The sequence below is a fragment of the Corythoichthys intestinalis genome, chromosome 16 (genome assembly GCF_030265065.1).
Source record: "Corythoichthys intestinalis isolate RoL2023-P3 chromosome 16, ASM3026506v1, whole genome shotgun sequence".
NCBI lineage: Eukaryota > Metazoa > Chordata > Actinopteri > Syngnathiformes > Syngnathidae > Corythoichthys > Corythoichthys intestinalis.
Window position 1 is genome coordinate 30,402,587 of NC_080410.1, and position 17,171 is coordinate 30,419,757.

Consider the following 17,171-nt stretch of genomic DNA (forward strand, 5'->3'; position numbering starts at 1 on the left):
AGTACTCGCCGCTTTTAACCGATGAGCGCATGTATTGGACCGTTGCCAAATTGCAAAGAATTGCAGAACACCGGTACTGTTCGTCTAGTGACAGTGACAAACTACGTCATCACCCCGAGCATCCATTGCGCATATAAAACATGGCGCCCTCCGTAGGTCAAATCATGTACTAAATATTATAGATTTTTAAATCAATTGCAATATATTATGTGTTTCTAATAAAATTTTTTAGTATAAGAGAACAATTGTGGCTTATTATAGCCTACAACTCTTTAAATCCGAGGTTCCCTTTAACACTAGAACGAGCAAGGGTGGATTAGTTGATACAAATCACTTTTGTAACTAGGGAAGGGTCATCTGACCCTAATCAGCATATCTTTGGTGAGCACTGAGGTCCTCGTCAGTCATTCCCATTCACACTCGCAGAACCACAGGGTTGGATTGCTCCAATTACCATCTTGAGCGTTTGCAGGGCAGGGCTGCCTTGGCTATGTTGGACAGTGGACCGCTCAGGCAGGCAGACGGGCGGACAATCTTTTTACAAATTCCAAAAGCTGCAGTTAGCCTACTGTATGTACTGTGCACTGAAGCTTGTGTTTGCTATGACCAAGTAGCTGTTTGAGCTGCTGTGGAAAGTGCTTTGGTCATTGTGTGCTTCAACATAATAAACTGTGAACCTTGACAACTGAATGTTGGACTTGTCAAGACACAGTAAATGTGCTTGATGGGATTTGTCCCAGATGTTCAATTTTCTAAAATAGACAGTCTGGTTCAGCTACAGTTCTGGATGCTAGTCGTCGTTTCATGCCACATGGCCCTCTCATCATTTTTACACTAGTCCAGGAGTTAACAAGACTGGATTTGCAAATATTCAAGATGCTAATTGCAGCTATCCAGAATGAACCCCCCCCCCTTCACACCTAGGCTGCTTGATTGCTTGTTTGAATGGTCTATTGTTTGACAAAGCCGAATAGTCAGTTTGGTATTGGTGTCATTTGATGCCTTTCTGGTATTTCTATATAGCAAAAAAAAAAACAGGGACTTCCAGTGTTAAGGTACGAAATGTAGGCTAAGAAAAGAAAGATTCAACGATTCCCATGCTTTGTGCTAAAATGGGAACGGGGCAATTCAGGGGGCATTCAAATTAGAGGTGGGGCCAGTGCCCCTGTGGTCCCAAACCTATAAAACCGCCACTGATGGCAGGATCCGCATTTTGGGGCGCTATAATACGCCGGTGTTGATTGGCTACTTCCACAGCCCGGAAGTAATTCAACGCCTTTGATTTGTTGTAAAACACCACAGGGAGCTGATTGGCTGTTTGGCAGCCTTGTGACGCGAACGTCACTCTAGAACAGGGGTCCCCATCTGCCGGGCCGCGGACCGGTACCAGTCCGTGGCGCATTTGCTACCGGGCCGCACAGAAATAATAATTTAATAACGACCGCATTCTGGCCGAATTAACCCTGTGCCCCTGCTAAACACACCAATATCTCTGTCTACTCTAGATATAATACTACGGGATAGATTACAATGTTGTAATAGAAGTCCATTGATTGGACTGCTAGCAGTACATCTTGTTTGTGTATATAATATATCTATGTGCGTTTGTCCTCGATAATAACGTATTACTAGGCCGCGGGCGCAGCACATTTGTTCCCGGAAATAATTAGCCCCCACACGAGCGAAGATAACTGGAAAACAGAAGTCTTTGGAGATATTTTTACGGCGAAAAGGATATTTTTACGGCGAAAAGGGGACCTGACGAGCCTACAACCTCGAAGACCCACGAACTGCGAAGGAGTGGATTCGTGACCCGTTTGTGAATAAACAGATCGCAAATGACGGCGACCTTATTAAACGTACATTTGAGACAACAACTCTACCGAGGTTCTGGATTAAAGTCATTCTGGAATATCCTGACATCGCGACAAGAGCATTTAAAACCTTGCTACAATTTCCAACATCGTATCTTTATGAAGCGGGCTTCTTAATTAATGTTTAACGACAAGGCAAAGTCGTTAATGGTGAGCACGGTGTGCAGTTGTTGAGTGCAGCTTACATGGCAGGATGAATCTAAGGAGAAATTTTCTACAAGTCCTTCCATGATCAAACGTAAGTTAATATTCCTTTCTTTCAAGAAAGTTTGTAGTGTTTACTTTGGAATCGCTGCATTTGCGCATTTTGCGGCTATGTTTAACGTTACGCGCATGCGCAGAACTGCATCGTTGCATTTTTTGATTGGTTACAAAATTTGTCAGAACACCGGTCCGTGAAAAAAAAGACCCAAATAACACCGGTCCGTGGTGCAAAAAAGGTTGGGGACCCCTGCTCTAGAACAAGAAAATATTCATTTTTTTGTGGTTAAAATGAGTCAAAATGAATTCGAATGAAGGCCATAACAACCCTTTAAGGGACAGAGGTCACTACAGTAGACAGCTGTTCAAAAGTTGACACTTAAGACCTTTAATCTTTTATAGGGTAAGTAGCTGTTTTTGGTCATTTCAGATTTTTTTGGGACAGTTGAAGGGAACCCCGACTAAAATGATATTAGGAAAAAAGCATGTTAGCAACTCTAACTTAATATAAAACCTTTAACTCATTCACTCCCAGCCATTTTCACCGGAGCAACCCCCTTCGCTCCCGGTCGTTTTACTGGTTTTTGACTGATTTTGCAAGGCCCACAGAAAATTCTTTTCTATTGCTATATAAACATGGAAAACACCAAAAGAAAGACTAGACTCTCTTTTTTCCGCGGGAAAAAAAAGTCCATATCTTTTTCCATTCTTTAGAAATCAGCATTAGAAAATAGCTTAGTTTGAGCAATTTTCCAATTTCTGGTGAAAAAACAGAAATTGAGCTTTTTGTAAAAGCATACATTTCAAACATAACTTTGACTTTAACACAGCTATTTTTTGCTTTTGTGACATCCCAAACATCTGAATAATAATACAATAAATATACGTATTGTATGTATTGTCGATGTAGTCGCTCTCCCCAAATTAAAGTTTGTCAAGCCGAGACGAGCTTCTCCTTGGTATAATGCTGAAACACATTCTCTTAAACAATCGGCACGTAAATAAAAAAGACTTTGGCGCCGTTCCAACACAGAGTACACGCTCTCTGCTTGGTAAAACAGTTCAGTGACCTATAAACAGGCCTTGCGTACGACTAAAACAGGATATTACTCATCCCTAATAGATGAAAACAAGAATAATCCTAGGTTTCTGTTCAGCACTGTAGCAAGGTGTATCAGCTTCACAAAAAGAAATGCAAAACAAACCATTCGGTGTTTCCCCAAATGATCTGTTGCCGGTGTTTCATCAGTGTGATTGCTCCCCTCAATGATCCTTTCATTAGGCTGCATTGGCTTTCGTTTGGGCTCAAAATGATAACCCAAAACACCAAAGAAACGTTCATGACTCTCCTCGTCACCATTAGAAGAACATTCATTACGTCGGATTCGTCGCTGCAACCAGAAACAAAATTGTCCGTCATCATCGGCGCCATTCAGTACTAAGCACTGAGTCAAGTGTTTCCTGGTTGTGACGTTACGCACACAAAATGCTAGATTTCCGAGATCTCGGGCGCTGGTGGTTTTAGCTTGGCAATCAATCCAAATTTCTATCATTTTCTTTGTGTTGGGATGTGTGTAATTACACGAAGTGGCATGATATGAATCCAAAAGGCATGCGTTTATGGATAAATGATGGAATATTAGCATTTCCACTGGTGTTGTAATACACTTCTAGTCTTTCTGATAGTTTTCCCCTGACCTTTTTACTGCAAAAATATAATGAAAACATGAAATTATGGCTTTTAGTTTTGGTGTGCCACCCCAAGATTTTAAAGAGCATACGACAGCAGAAAAAGTCTTAAATAGCATTATTATGTGAATTAGAATCATATTTTGAGACGATTGGACTATATACAACAATTTAGCAAAGCGCAGATGTCAAGAAATTAGTCTTTTAATCTGCCGGTTAACCACGCCTACCATTATAGGGCTCTAGCGTCCCCAACAGGTGGATGTCGTCAGCGGAGTCACGATTTCATCTGATTTAGTATGCAGCCCATTGAGGAGGAATTATTCTCAACGAGCAAAACGCGACGATGAGAGCCGCAAAATGTCATTGTTTCAGTCTCTCTACTCCAATATTTTTACAGGATATTCTTGTTATCCAGGTATCTTCCCCAATAGCTAAATAAATGGCTTGAGAAGGACCAGTCAGCCCGTCGAGGGGGAATTATTCACAATGAGGAAAACGTGACGAAGAGAGCTGCAAAATGTCATTGTTTCTGTCTCTCTACTCCAATATTTTTACAGGATATTCTTTTTATCCAAGTATTTTTCCCCAATAGATAAATAAATGGCATGGTCATGATAAATAACAGTCTTGTGCTAAATGGAATATGAAATAATAAAAATTCATTTATTCAGGACGACATGGCAAAATTACTCCATAATGGTCCCGAACAATATTGTATGCCACCTACTGTGTATCGGGCTTATGTCATTTCCCTTCCCCGGCTTCGGAGAATGTAAACAAACCAAGAGGCGTGACAACTAGCCGACATGCTAACCCGAACCGTGTGATGTTTCAAAGTCTTCGAAGCGGAAAATCACACATAACTCTCCCAGATCAGTTGACATGACGACTGGGTTGTCGATTGTCTTCGCTGATCGGCAAACCGCCCGGCGGAGAGCAATTTACAGCTCGTTCCCCGGAGGCGGGCGGCTGCAGTTGTTGTGCAGCTAACGTGCAGCTAATGTGCATGAGGAGAGCTTTTTACATACCTATCAATGATCAAACGTAAGTAGTCCTTTTTTTAAAGAAAGTTTGTAGTGTTTAATTTGTAATCGCTGTATTCGTGGCTAATTTTAACACAAAGTTACAATTTCTGATCGGGTGGAAAATTTGACAGAACATCGGGCACACCAAGAGTGCAAAAGCCGAGTATAGTCTCGCCCGGCGGGGAGATGTTCAACAAGGAGCATGTCAGCCACAAAATGCAAGCCACCTCAATGTTAAAATGATCCCAGTATTTGACATGATACAAAACAAGATGTTTACTCACTTCACTTCACTCAAGTCCCACGGTCCCACAGTAGTAGGGCTTGTTTTGGCGAATATCCACGGTGAATGGGAACCTTTTGAAACTCCAAAAAGGCGCACACGACCCTCCCTCATACAGCAAGATTTTTCTGCAGCCGTTTGGCTGGTATGATGCGAAAAATAAACGTATTAATCCGCAAAATCAGCTGAATCCTTAGTTCTTCTCATACAACAGTACGGCTGTAAAGTGGAGACGACTCCTACTACCGTACACGTCACAGCGCCCTCTTTCTCAACTTGAGACTGTTGCCGGAAGTCACTCATTTTCATGGCGCGGGATTAAAAAAACTATAGCGATCGCTTCCACACACATCCAAGCGGTCCATATCATTCAGGGGCATAAAATACTGCGTGTATTATGAAATAAACATGCTTTTTCATGTCACATGCACTTTAGGTGGCCCCATCTGGCCACCCCTATGAAAAATTTCTGGAGGCGCCACTGAGTCACGGCCAATTATACTGTAAAGCTGCATGGTTAAACTGTAAGTTATGTTGTTGTCATAGGCGGATCTACTATTCAGGCGATCGCCTTAGGCCCCTAACCAGTAGGGGGCCCCCCAACCAGCTGCCCTTGCCCCAACGAGCAAAGGCTTGGGCCACCGGAGCCAGCAGCACCCCCAACTATTCGTCATGTATAATTATGTCAGCATAACAAAACAAAAAAGAGAGCCATTTGAATGCTGCATTTATATTATCTGTCCCCCACACACATGCACTACAATGGACTGTTCCACGACTAAAGACTGAGTATCAGTCGCGTAGTTTCATTTGGCGCTGGCGTAGCTCCGCTTAGCTCCTTTTAGCATCGATTAGCTCCTCTTAGCTATTCGTTAGCTTCACTTAGCTCTCCCGCGTTTTTCACGCCATTAAACTCGCTATTTTTACAGCTCACTTGCTACTTTGCACGTCGGCTATCGTTTATATCGAACACATGAGCGAACGTGCTCTCCATGAAAGCCAAAGTGCAGTGAGGGAGAAGTTGAGAACAGGCCGCTAATGCCTCTTTTGACCTTCTTCTTCTTCTCACCGAACATAAAATAAACGACAGCACACCCTGTGGTGAAACAATGCAGTACAGTTCCTATCAGTCATACAATAACTAAACAGCTGGTTAACAGCATTTGGTAACAAAAAAATACATAACTCTATTAGTGACACCACATGCAATGACGAAGAATGTGTTTTTACGGAGTGTAAAGCCTTCGGTTAGCGGTTTAGCGCACGTACCTCCGGTGAACATTTCAAAATAAAAGCACGCCATGTTTGTCACATAAATAACGATTTCTGGAGTTAATCCCACATATTTCAGAATTAATATTATAATATGTTGAGTAAATACTACAGAATACAGATTCTACACTAAGAATAGCTTTCAAATGACACTCTTTATGACAAATGATTGGCAATGAATAATTATTATAATTATTATACTACTATTATATACTGTATAGTAGTAAACTATGATAATAATGCTAGTTTTTTTTTAAAGAATTGTTTTGAATAATGTTGGAAAGGCAGTCAGTGTTCTGAATCTGTTTACTTTCCATTCTTTTGCACTAGTAAATGCTATCAGCATTTAACCTCATTGTTTACTTGTGATTAATAATTGTTATTTACATGATCATTTGTACTTAAATAAAGAATTTAAGTGTTCCAAAATGGTTTTATGAATTAATAAGCGTCAACAAAAATTTCATTGCTAAATTAGTCAAAAAAAAAAAAAGGAAATTATTAGATTAGCCGACTAATCGTAAAACTAGTCGGCTAACTAATCAGGAGAAAATTTGTCGTTTAGGACAGCCCTAGTGTACCGGAACATATTTCCTCCACACCCTTCTCACCTTTTTAACCCCTGACCTATGAAGAGGGCCCCTGGATATGTTTGCCTTAGGCCCCAAAATTGCCAAGTCCGCCACTGGTTGTTGTCAGGTGTATTAAATGCTTGTTCATGTGCCCATTTTGATCTATGAGCACCTGCCCCTCCTCTGGTCCCTGCACGGCCCTGCGAACGGTAACGTTGGCTTTCGTCATTCTCTCTATAACCTTTAACAGCAACTAATGATGTCTGCAAAAGAAGTGCTGGAATTTGTTTTCGTCGGACAAAAATGGTGATTTGTCGCCCTCTTTTGTCCACTAACGATAATCACAGCTAGGTCGCCTTCCAATTTTTCTTCCATTTTTACGATCCATTACGCAAAAGCACAGAAACGATAGTGATGTCAAATCCGTCATCTTTTTCAACTCTCGTCAAAGCTATCTGACTTCATTGCAACATAGACAATGCACATTTCAAAACAATACTTTTATGAATAGATAAGTCGACAAACTATATCTCACTGGTCGCCACTGACGACGATAGAATTCTGATCCATTTGAACAGGGAAGGGCTGGCAGCGAGCTATTAACAATAGAAAGATGGAGAATTTTGTGCAGCTTGGTATGTGCGTTGAAGTGGTCTCCGTGGCAACGGGCGGGCCAATGGTGGTGCGGCAAGTTGTTTACAAGGAGGCGTGGCCGCAGTTACTAGGGATACGTGTTCAGGTATTAAAGCGTCGCTGCGGGTTGCGCGTCGTCTTCGTTGACTTTCGTGGCTCTTTGGTCGCCCTAGCGCACACGCACGTATTCCCACGTTCACGCACGTACGCTCAGGCGGGTGCGCACTTATTTCACACTGTGGAGAGACGCTACACTCCAGGTAAGATGCCGTTTTCAGGTTTATTTTAATTTTATCTGCATTATTATTTCCATTATTTGTGCTGTTTCATGGTGGTGACTCGACGTGAAAAACTCTAGTCTGTCATGTTTCATGTAACTGTTTTGAGAATAGAACATTCACATTTTGAAAGGTTCCAATAGTTGAATTGAGAAGATGAGTGAATGCTCGTAAGCGCGCAGGTGTGAAGAGAAACTGACTGTGTTCAAATGACTCCTCATTCACTCATTCTCTCACTTGGCTACGTTCACACGCTCATGTTCTCACTTCCTCACGCTCTCAATTCAAAGTGCTCAAATGATTGCATGCGTGCTCCAATTTTCACACTACAGTGTTTTCACTCATTGAATCCCTCATTGTCTTTCTTACCTGTCTTGACATGACTGTTCACTTTTTTTTTTTTTACTCTTTCGCTCACTCCACTTGACTTTGGTCACTCTGTCCACAAAATTCACTCATTCACTTTACTTACTGTAAAAAAAAAAAAACAACCTCACTCACTTTACATGTGTTTACTTTCTCAGTCAGTCGGTCAGTTGATTCATAGAGTTCACTCACTTCAAATGAGTCATTTTCAGAATTCACTTTGATCGTTCGCTCGCTCACTCTCTCACTCCACTTAATTCAGTCCATTTTGTTGTGGTCACTAGCTCATTTCACATAAGTCATTTACTTGACTGTTACATTCACTCACTCACTCATGTTAATTAAATCCACTTTACTTTGGTCATTAACTTACTTTACATAACTTATTTTCATGACCGTTATTGAGCCATTCATTCAGTCAGACAGTTCCTTTACATCATTTACTTGACTCAGTCACATCTCACTCACTCACTCACTCACTCACTCACTCACTCACTCACTCACTCACTCACTCACTCACTCACTCACTCACTCACTCACTCACTCACTCACTCACTCACTCACTCACTCACTCACTCACTCACTCACTCACTCACTCACTCACTCTGCTTAATTAAATCCACTTTACTGTGGTCATTAACTCACGTAACTTCACATAACTTATTTTCATGACCGTTATTATGCCATTCAGTCAGGCACTTTACATCATTGAACTCACTCACTCACTCACTCACTCACTCACTCACTCACTCACTCACTCACTCACTCACTCACTCACTCACTCACTCACTCACTCACTCACTCACTCACTCACTCACTCACTCACCATACTTAATTAAATCCACTTTGCTGTGGTCATTAACTCACTTAACATAACTTATTTACATGACCGGTATTGTCAATCGTTCATTCACTCATTCTTTCATATCATTTATGACCGTTATTCTGTCATTCATTCATTCAGTCACTTTACATTATTTACTTGACTCACTCACTTGACTTCAGTCAGTCAAGCACTCAAACTCACTCACTCACTCACTCACTCACTCACTCACTCACTCACTCACTCACTCACTCACTCACTCACTCACTCACTCACTCACTCACTCACTCACTCACTCACTCACTCCGCTTAATTCAATCCAATTTACTGTGGTCATTTACGCACTTACATTTACTACATAACATATTTAAATGACCGTTATTGTGTCGTTCATTTATTCATTCAGTCAGTCAGTTACTTAACATTATTTACATGACTCACTCACTTCAGTTCAGTCAGTCAAGCACTCACTCACTCACTCACTCACTCACTCACTCACTCACTCACTCACTCACTCACTCACTCACTCACTCACTCACTCACTCACTCACTCACTCACTCACTCACTCACTCCACTTCACAGAATTCACTCCGGCACTCTGTCACTTACCAAACTCACTTAACTGTGGTCACTCAAAGTCAGTGGATGACTCATTTGTTCAAGGGCTCACTCATCGGACCGTTTCGTGTGTCGTACTGGCTGAAGCGGCGAGAAAGGCCAAGAGGAGGAGGTGATCGTCAAGGCGCTGTTGAACATGGAGTCGCGCTACCAGGGAGGTCCCGAGGATTGCCAGGTCCTGGAGGAGGTTCTGGTGGCGGCGGCGGCCCAGGCGGAGGCCCGAGCCGAGGAGTGCGAGCCCTGGGGCGGCGACGGCGGCATGGGCGCCGCTCTGGACGACAGCCTGACCAGCCTGCAGTGGCTGCAGGACTTCTCAATCCTGGGGGGCGGCGTGGCAGCAGGCAGGCCCCCCCGCGGCAGAGGCGGTCCACCGGGCTCGGAAGCACCAACCTCGCCGCTGGCGGCCGACCTGGCCTCGGCGGGGTCGCCGCTCACGCCGGGCAAGCCCACGGCGGCCGCCTACTGCCGGCTGGGGCCACTTCCCGCCATCGTGGCGCGCGGGCATTGCCCGGATGAAGTGGACTACAAGACAGACGCCGGCGTCAAACCGCCGTACTCCTACGCGCATCTGATCTGCATGGCCATGAAACACAGCAAGCACAGCAAGATGACACTGGCTGGCATCTATAAGTGGATCACCGACAACTTCTGCTACTTCAGGCACGCCGAGCCCACCTGGCAGGTAAATACACGTTTCTCGTTGGAAGCCATTGACTTTGGGCATAGGCGTCCAAAGCATTTCAACTGGGAGGGGCCGACTGGATTGCACATCTATGGTTGCCAATAAATTAACTCTTTAACTACCATCCAATAATTATCTGCAGTATTTACAGAGTATATGCTGTGGTAGTTAGCACAACAAAATTTAGATTAAAAACACCCATTGACGACAGTAGTCAGTAGGTTTTCTCATTCCTTATTTAAAGCGTACATTTTCGGAACCCATATATGAACCTTCACATTTCTTGGAGTAGCCAAGCGCAGCTAAGCAGGAAGTATGGAGCCCATGTTATTAGCATTTAGCCAATTGCTTTTCAGCCCACCCCCGTCTGGATGGAGCTGTTGACCTTTGTTAAATATTATTTGCCCCATGGTGGCGCTACCAAAACAAGCCAACGGCTCCATCAATCATTCATGTAGCAAATGAAAGTTTGTCTCGAAGACAGCCCCCCTCCCTCTAAAGTAACATTTGGGCTCACTCAAGCAGGAGATTACATGCAGAAGAAGATAAAAATATTTGAAAGTTTAGCACTAGTGGACATCTAGTGCATTGGAAGTGGGAGTGTTGGCAGCGAATGAACGTTCTATCACTGTTGATAGCAGCCATTGAGTTATTAATGAACTGTTTTTTTATTCGCTAAACTGTACCTTTAGCAAATTAACACTTATAAGACTCAAACTAAGGAAACATCATCACAATTCATGCTTATGTGACTCCTTTTGGTATTTGATGTATTAAGATATTGGTTGCCATTGACTGTGATAGATGTCCAATCCATTTTGACTGGGTGGGGCTGACAACTATCGCTGTAAATGGCAGGGATGAGTTTACATTAATTTCACACTTCAAACTTCACGCCCTCAGTCCATTGCGGATTTTTCTCAATTGAAAAAAATATAAATATATGCAGTATTTCATAGAACTGTCCCGATCCTATCACGTAATCTCATTCGCTCCTGCCGCTTTTCTTGGTAAGGCAGTGCACTGGTGTAGATTATTAAAGTTAACGATGATTGACAGACGTTACGATTTGATCTTGCCAGAGACGCTTGGAAGCCATTACTTCAAAGCGCTGCATGCCTCAATCATCGTTTACCTTGTTAAACAGTTGCTGTGGCAACTCATTGTGTGTAAGTGAGCAGCTTGAGGGAATTTGAGTGGACTAATTCAATGATGCATTTAATAAAGACAAGCATTTTTCTACTTTATTCTTATTTGAAAATAATTCGGTGGGAAAGTAACATGTTTTAAACTTATCATAACTAATGCATTTGAAGTGCTTCAAAACCATTTATTAAAATATATACATAAAATATTTTTCTATAATTATACTTTGGGGAAAAAAGTGAAGAAATGTCTTATATGTATCTCTTTCCAATGCTAAATCTGAATACATACACACGCACACACAAAAAAGGGGGGGAAGTACTTGGCGTTTTTTTACTTATTGCAGCAGGTTCTGGTCCCAATTAGCCACGAAAAAGGAGGGATCACTGTACTATATCATCTGTGTGGTTACAAAACTAAAACATACTGAAATTAAGTTCTAGCACCGTTGTTTGTCAAGAAAAAAAATGACGTAAAATTAAGCTATAATGAAAAATCCTAAACTATTATAACTTTGGTGTGTTTGAATGTGTCTCAATTGATTTTTCTGTGTGTCTGTTTCTTCCCATTTGTCAATGTTAATGTATTTGAGAGTGTGTGCATAGACTTCATAATGATATTGACAGGGTGTGGGGCAAATTAATAGGGGGCAAACAGCGGGGCAACTAAGTATTTAGTCAACCACTAATTGAGGAAATTCTCCCACTTGAAAATATTAGAGATGCCTGGAATTGTCAACATGGGTAAACCTCAACCATGAGAGACAGAATGTGGAAAACCCCCCCAGAAAATCACATTGTTTGATCTTTAAAGAATTTATTTGCAAATCATGGTAGAAAACTAAGTATTTGGTCAATACCAAAAGTTCATCTCAATACTTTGTTATGGGTACCCTTTGTTGGCAATAATGGAGACCAAGTGTTTTCTGTAACTCTTCACAAGCTTTTCACACACAGTTTTTGGTATTTTGGCCCATTCCTCCATGCAGATCTCATCTAGAGCAGTGATGTTTTGGGGCTGTCGTTGGGCAGCACGGACTTTCAACTCCCTCCACAGATTTTCTATGGGGTTGAGATCTGGAGACTGGCTAGGCCACTCCAGGACCTTAAAATGCATCTTACGAAGCCACTCCTTTGTTGCCCTGGCTGTGTGTTTGGAATTGTTGTCATGCTGAAAGACCCAGCCCTTTCTCATCTTCAATGCCCTTGCTGATGGAAGGAGATTTTCACTCAAAATCTCTTGATACGTGGCCCATTCATTCTTTCCTTTACACAGATCAGTTGTCCTGGTCCCTTTGCAGAAAAACAGCTCCAAAGCATGATGTTTCCACCCCCATGCTTCACTGTTGGTATGGTGCAATTCAGTATTCTTTTTCCTTCAAACACGAGAATCTGTGTTTCTACCAAAAAGTTCTATTTTGGTTTCATCTGACAATAACACATACTCCCAGTCCTCTTCTGGATCATCCAAATGCTCTCTAGCGAACCGGAGACGGACCTGGACGTGTACTTTCTTCAGCAGGGGGACACGTCTGGCAGTGCAGGATTTGAGTCCCTAGCGGTGCATTGTGTTACTGATAGTAGCTATTGTTACTGTGGTCCCAGCTCTCTGTAGGTAATTCTCTAGGTCCCCCCGGGTGGTTCTGGGATTTTTGCTCCCCGTTTTGTTATAATTTTGACGCCACAGGGTGAGGAGGGAGTTGAAAGTCCGTGTTGCCCAACGACAACCCCAAAACATCACTGGTCTAGAGGAGGTCTTCATGGAGGAATGGGCTAAAATACCAATAACAGTGAGTGAAAAGCTTGTGAAGAGTTACAGAAAACGTTTGGCCTCCGTTATTGCCAGCAAAGGGTACATAACAAAGTATTGAGATTAACTATTGGTATTGACCAAATACTTATTTTCCACCATGATTTGCAAATAAATTCTTTAAAAATCAAACAATGTGATTTTCTGGGTATTTTTTTTCACATTCTGTCTTTCATGGTTGAGGTATACCCATGTTGACAATTACTGGCCTCTCTAATATATTCAAGTGGGAGAACTTGCACAATTAGTGGTTGACTAAGTACCTATTTGCCCCACTGTATCTCTGTCAAAGCTGACCGAGTGGAAACACAAGGAGCTTTTTACGTTGAAAATTCTTGTGAATACATGCTTAAATCCCAGAATTCTTCATAGATATGGACGTAAAACAGTCTCGATTCTTTGTTAAAAGGGCAAATAACCTGGCAGTTAGCATTTATTTTACGTTATGTCGAATGTGCTGCTAGTCTTTAAGCCACTGTAGCGCCACCTTATCATCACAAAGAGCTTTTTACATAGAAAATTATTTTGAATAAATTCTTAAATCCCTGAATTCTTTATAGATATTAACACAAAACAGTGTTGATTTTTGGTTAAAAGCAAATAAAACAGACAGTTAACATTTATTTTACTTAAATACTGCGAATTATGGCGCCAATGCCATAGCGGTTAATTTCTCCAATTAATTTTTTTCACGTTTCAAAATGCATGCATGGTACAAAAAATATAATAATTACCTTGAATCCTCAAACAAATCACTCCTGAGAATATCCTTCCTGTTTGTATACGGTACAGCTTTCGTACTTTTTCAACCTAAATCCGGTGTTGGATCGGTGTATGTGTTGAATAACTGCGCCGGACTGCAAATAACTGAGGCGGACTGTGGGACGCCCCCCTACTTGAAGGCGTGGCGCAGTGTCTGTGGAATGTGTCCCGTCAATACCATTATGAAGTCTATGGTCTGTGTTTATCCTTGTTCGTCCCCAAGTGTGTTGGCGTGTCTGAATGTTAATTAATTTACTGGCATTGATGGCAATATTCAAAGGAACCATTTTGCCTGGGAAGGGCTGGCAGCAATTGAATGATCTATTTAACAGCGAATTGATGATCAAAAATCAACAATTGTTTGGGTAGTCGATTAATCATTGAGGGTCATTGATGTCTCAATATTGTCCAAATTCTGTTTTTGAAGCATCATGATAATAAATATTCTCTTATTTACTCTTAAATTTATCTGTCTTTTTTAAAATATTGTAATAACAAAATAGGGGTGGAAACAGTATTCTCTTTTATATGATACCTGATTAAATTCTCGAAAATTTCTTGGTTGTTTGCCATTGTGTATTTTGTACCATTTTTCACTGACGTCGTCATCCGTGCAATTTGGAGGTGGAGCTCTGCTTTGCGTCGTTGAAGGGTTTATTGCAGACGTGTCCAAAGTCTGGCCCGGGGGCCAAATGCGGCCCGTGGTCAAATTTCATCCGGCCCCCAGCCACTGTCATAATATCAATAACGTCTGGCCCGCACACAGACTTAATAAATTGGTCAGCAGTACTGCAACCAGCATATGAAGTTGTTTACACACTAAATGCTGCTCCTCATTTACCCACTAAAAGGCAGCAGCACTCTAAGCAACATTACCCCGTGTGACCTTTTACTCCCAATTTTCTAAAATGGCGGCAATCAACAAAAATAAAGTTGACTGCGACGCCGACGCTTCAAGGATAGGTGGAAATTTCACTGTTTCGTCACTAAAATATGTAACTGTGTCTGCCTCATTTGCAAAGAGACAGTTGCCGGTTTTAAAAACTTCAATGTGAGGTGATGTTACCAGACAAGACACGCTGACATGTACGACAACTTTACAGGGAAGATACGTAGCGAGAAATTGAAGCAACTTGAAGCTAGTTTAATTTTACAGCAGCAGTATTTCGCAAGAGCCCGAGAAAAACAACGCCACAAAGGCTAGTTGCGAGATTGTTGAAATTATTAATTAAAAAAAAAAAAAAAAGCAAATGCGACACAATAAAGCAAATGTGACACACATAATGGCTTGCTAAAATTTGCTTAAATATATTGTTCTACGTAAAGGACGTCAGCCAAGGTCGGCCCCCCACATTTTTACCACACCAAATCTGGCCCCCTTTGCAAAATGTTTGGACACCCCTGGTTTATTGTATCTCACACGTCAACAATCATTATTTGTATAATATCAATTCATTTGCCTGCCATTGGCAACGATAGACGTCCAATTAATTTGAACTGGAAGGCACAACAGTGAACATGTTTTAGTGCTTGGTAGCAATCATTCAATGGTAGCCAAAGAGTTTGAAATTTTTGGGCCTGAAACATAACCATTCTTTGGTCCTCAGGCACAAACTATGGCTTCTGTACCATTTGCCGGTATCTTAGGTTTGTCTGGAGCCAGGATCCCGAACTAACTGTGGGTCCGTGGCGTGTCATTGCAGAACTCCATCCGCCACAACCTGTCACTCAACAAGTGCTTCATCAAAGTTCCCCGTCAGAAGGACGAGCCAGGAAAGGGCGGCTTCTGGAAGATCGACCCGCAGTACGCCGAGCGCCTCTTGAGCGGCGCCTATAAGAAGCGCCGCATGCCGCCCGTCAGGATCAACCCGGCGCTGCAGAGCCGGCTGGGGCTGGCCCCGCAGCCCCCCGCCCTGCGGGTGGACCCGCAGTCCCAGCGGCTCCTGCAGGAGTTCGAAGAGGCCACGGAGCAGAGCTGGGACGTCCGCCTGGCCGAGGGCACCATGCTGGGGTCCTGGCCGGCGCCCCGCGGCGGCGTCAAGAGGAAGTCCAGCCGCGGTAACGGATGGGGCAAGTCCCCACGCCGCTCTGGCTCCCCCCCGCTCCCCGCAGACGAGCAGAAGGACAGCGGCCCCCTCAAGGGCGACTTCGACTGGGACGCCCTGCTGGACTCGGCGCTCAGCGGCGAGCTCAGTCTGGACGCCGGCGACACCCTGGGCACGGTGGTCGAAGACGAGGAGCAGAACGGCCACTGCGCTGCCCCCGTGGGGACCACCGACACGTTGTCCGAGTCGCAAAAGTCCTTCTTGGGTTGCGCCTTCCTGGAGAGCGTTTGGCCGGAAGACGGGGAGCAAGAGCGTGGTGACTTCCTGTGCGGCGCCGGCGTCAACTTGGAGCAACTCTTTGACCTGGCCGACTCCCCCGTGGAGCCCTTGCTCTGAGGTCCCCCTCAGTCCTGTAGCCCAAATTTTTGATGACTTCCTGTTTACATCACATGGTAACAGCTGACCACATGACATTTCAACAACATTTTCTCGGCAGCTGCAAATCCATCACATCAGAATCGATCGCAATTAACTCATTAGCTGCCTTTTGGACATCTGTTACAGTCATTGGCAGTGAATGAGTGAAACACTCACCAACCGTACCGGACGTTTGCTCATGAGTCGCCAAATTTTTTTGGCCATCATGCCGCCAAGATGAGCGTAAAGGCAAATTAAAAACATCAAGAAACACCAACTTCCTGCTTTGGCCCCGCCTCCTCAGGCTCTACTTCCTTTTGTCATTCGTTAGCGTTTGCCAAATGATGCATTTGTCCACCATGAGGACTTTCCAAAGACGAGATGAAGTCACTTGACCTTGTGTTTTTTCTTGTGAAGTCACGATCACATCACACCTCATGATTGGCTCTTTCCTTTCTTTTTTATGATTTTTTTCAAGCAATAAAAATGACTTTTACTGCAGCTTCATTTCTTGGCCACGAGCACATACAGAAACACACATATACAGGCATGCACAGACATACACTGTACATAAATTGTATCCTAAAATGCTAAATTATTAAACACTATATACATACATACATACATATTGTACATACATACATACTGTACATACACACACAAACCATACAA

The 17,171-nt window shown here is 42.9% G+C and overlaps 1 protein-coding gene across 2 annotated transcripts; it reads left to right on the top strand.

Annotated features, from left to right (window-relative positions):
• Positions 1 to 7,700: 7,700 nt before the first annotated feature.
• On the top strand, positions 7,701 to 16,851 carry foxj1a (forkhead box J1a). 2 transcript variants are annotated; one of them, XM_057861318.1, is made up of 3 exons: positions 7,701 to 7,812; positions 9,684 to 10,320; positions 15,741 to 16,851. In XM_057861318.1, exons 2-3 carry the CDS (start codon positions 9,775 to 9,777, stop codon positions 16,476 to 16,478), a joined length of 1,284 nt encoding a protein of 427 aa, XP_057717301.1. In that variant the 5' UTR covers positions 7,701 to 7,812; positions 9,684 to 9,774; the 3' UTR covers positions 16,479 to 16,851. The 2 variants fall into 2 exon arrangements, with proteins under 2 accessions (XP_057717301.1, XP_057717300.1); XM_057861317.1 differs by lacking the exon at positions 7,701 to 7,812 and having other exon boundaries at positions 9,651 to 10,320.
• Positions 16,852 to 17,171: the final 320 nt, after the last annotated feature.

Excerpts from the sequence above, each read along its gene's own strand:
- foxj1a (XM_057861318.1), top strand. The coding sequence starts at position 9,775 with ATGGAGTCGCGCTACCAGGGAGGTCCCGAGGATTGCCAGGTCCTGGAG. Across the intron at positions 10,321-15,740 it reads ACGCCGAGCCCACCTGGCAG|AACTCCATCCGCCACAACCT; the intron begins GTAAATACACGT and ends GTGTCATTGCAG.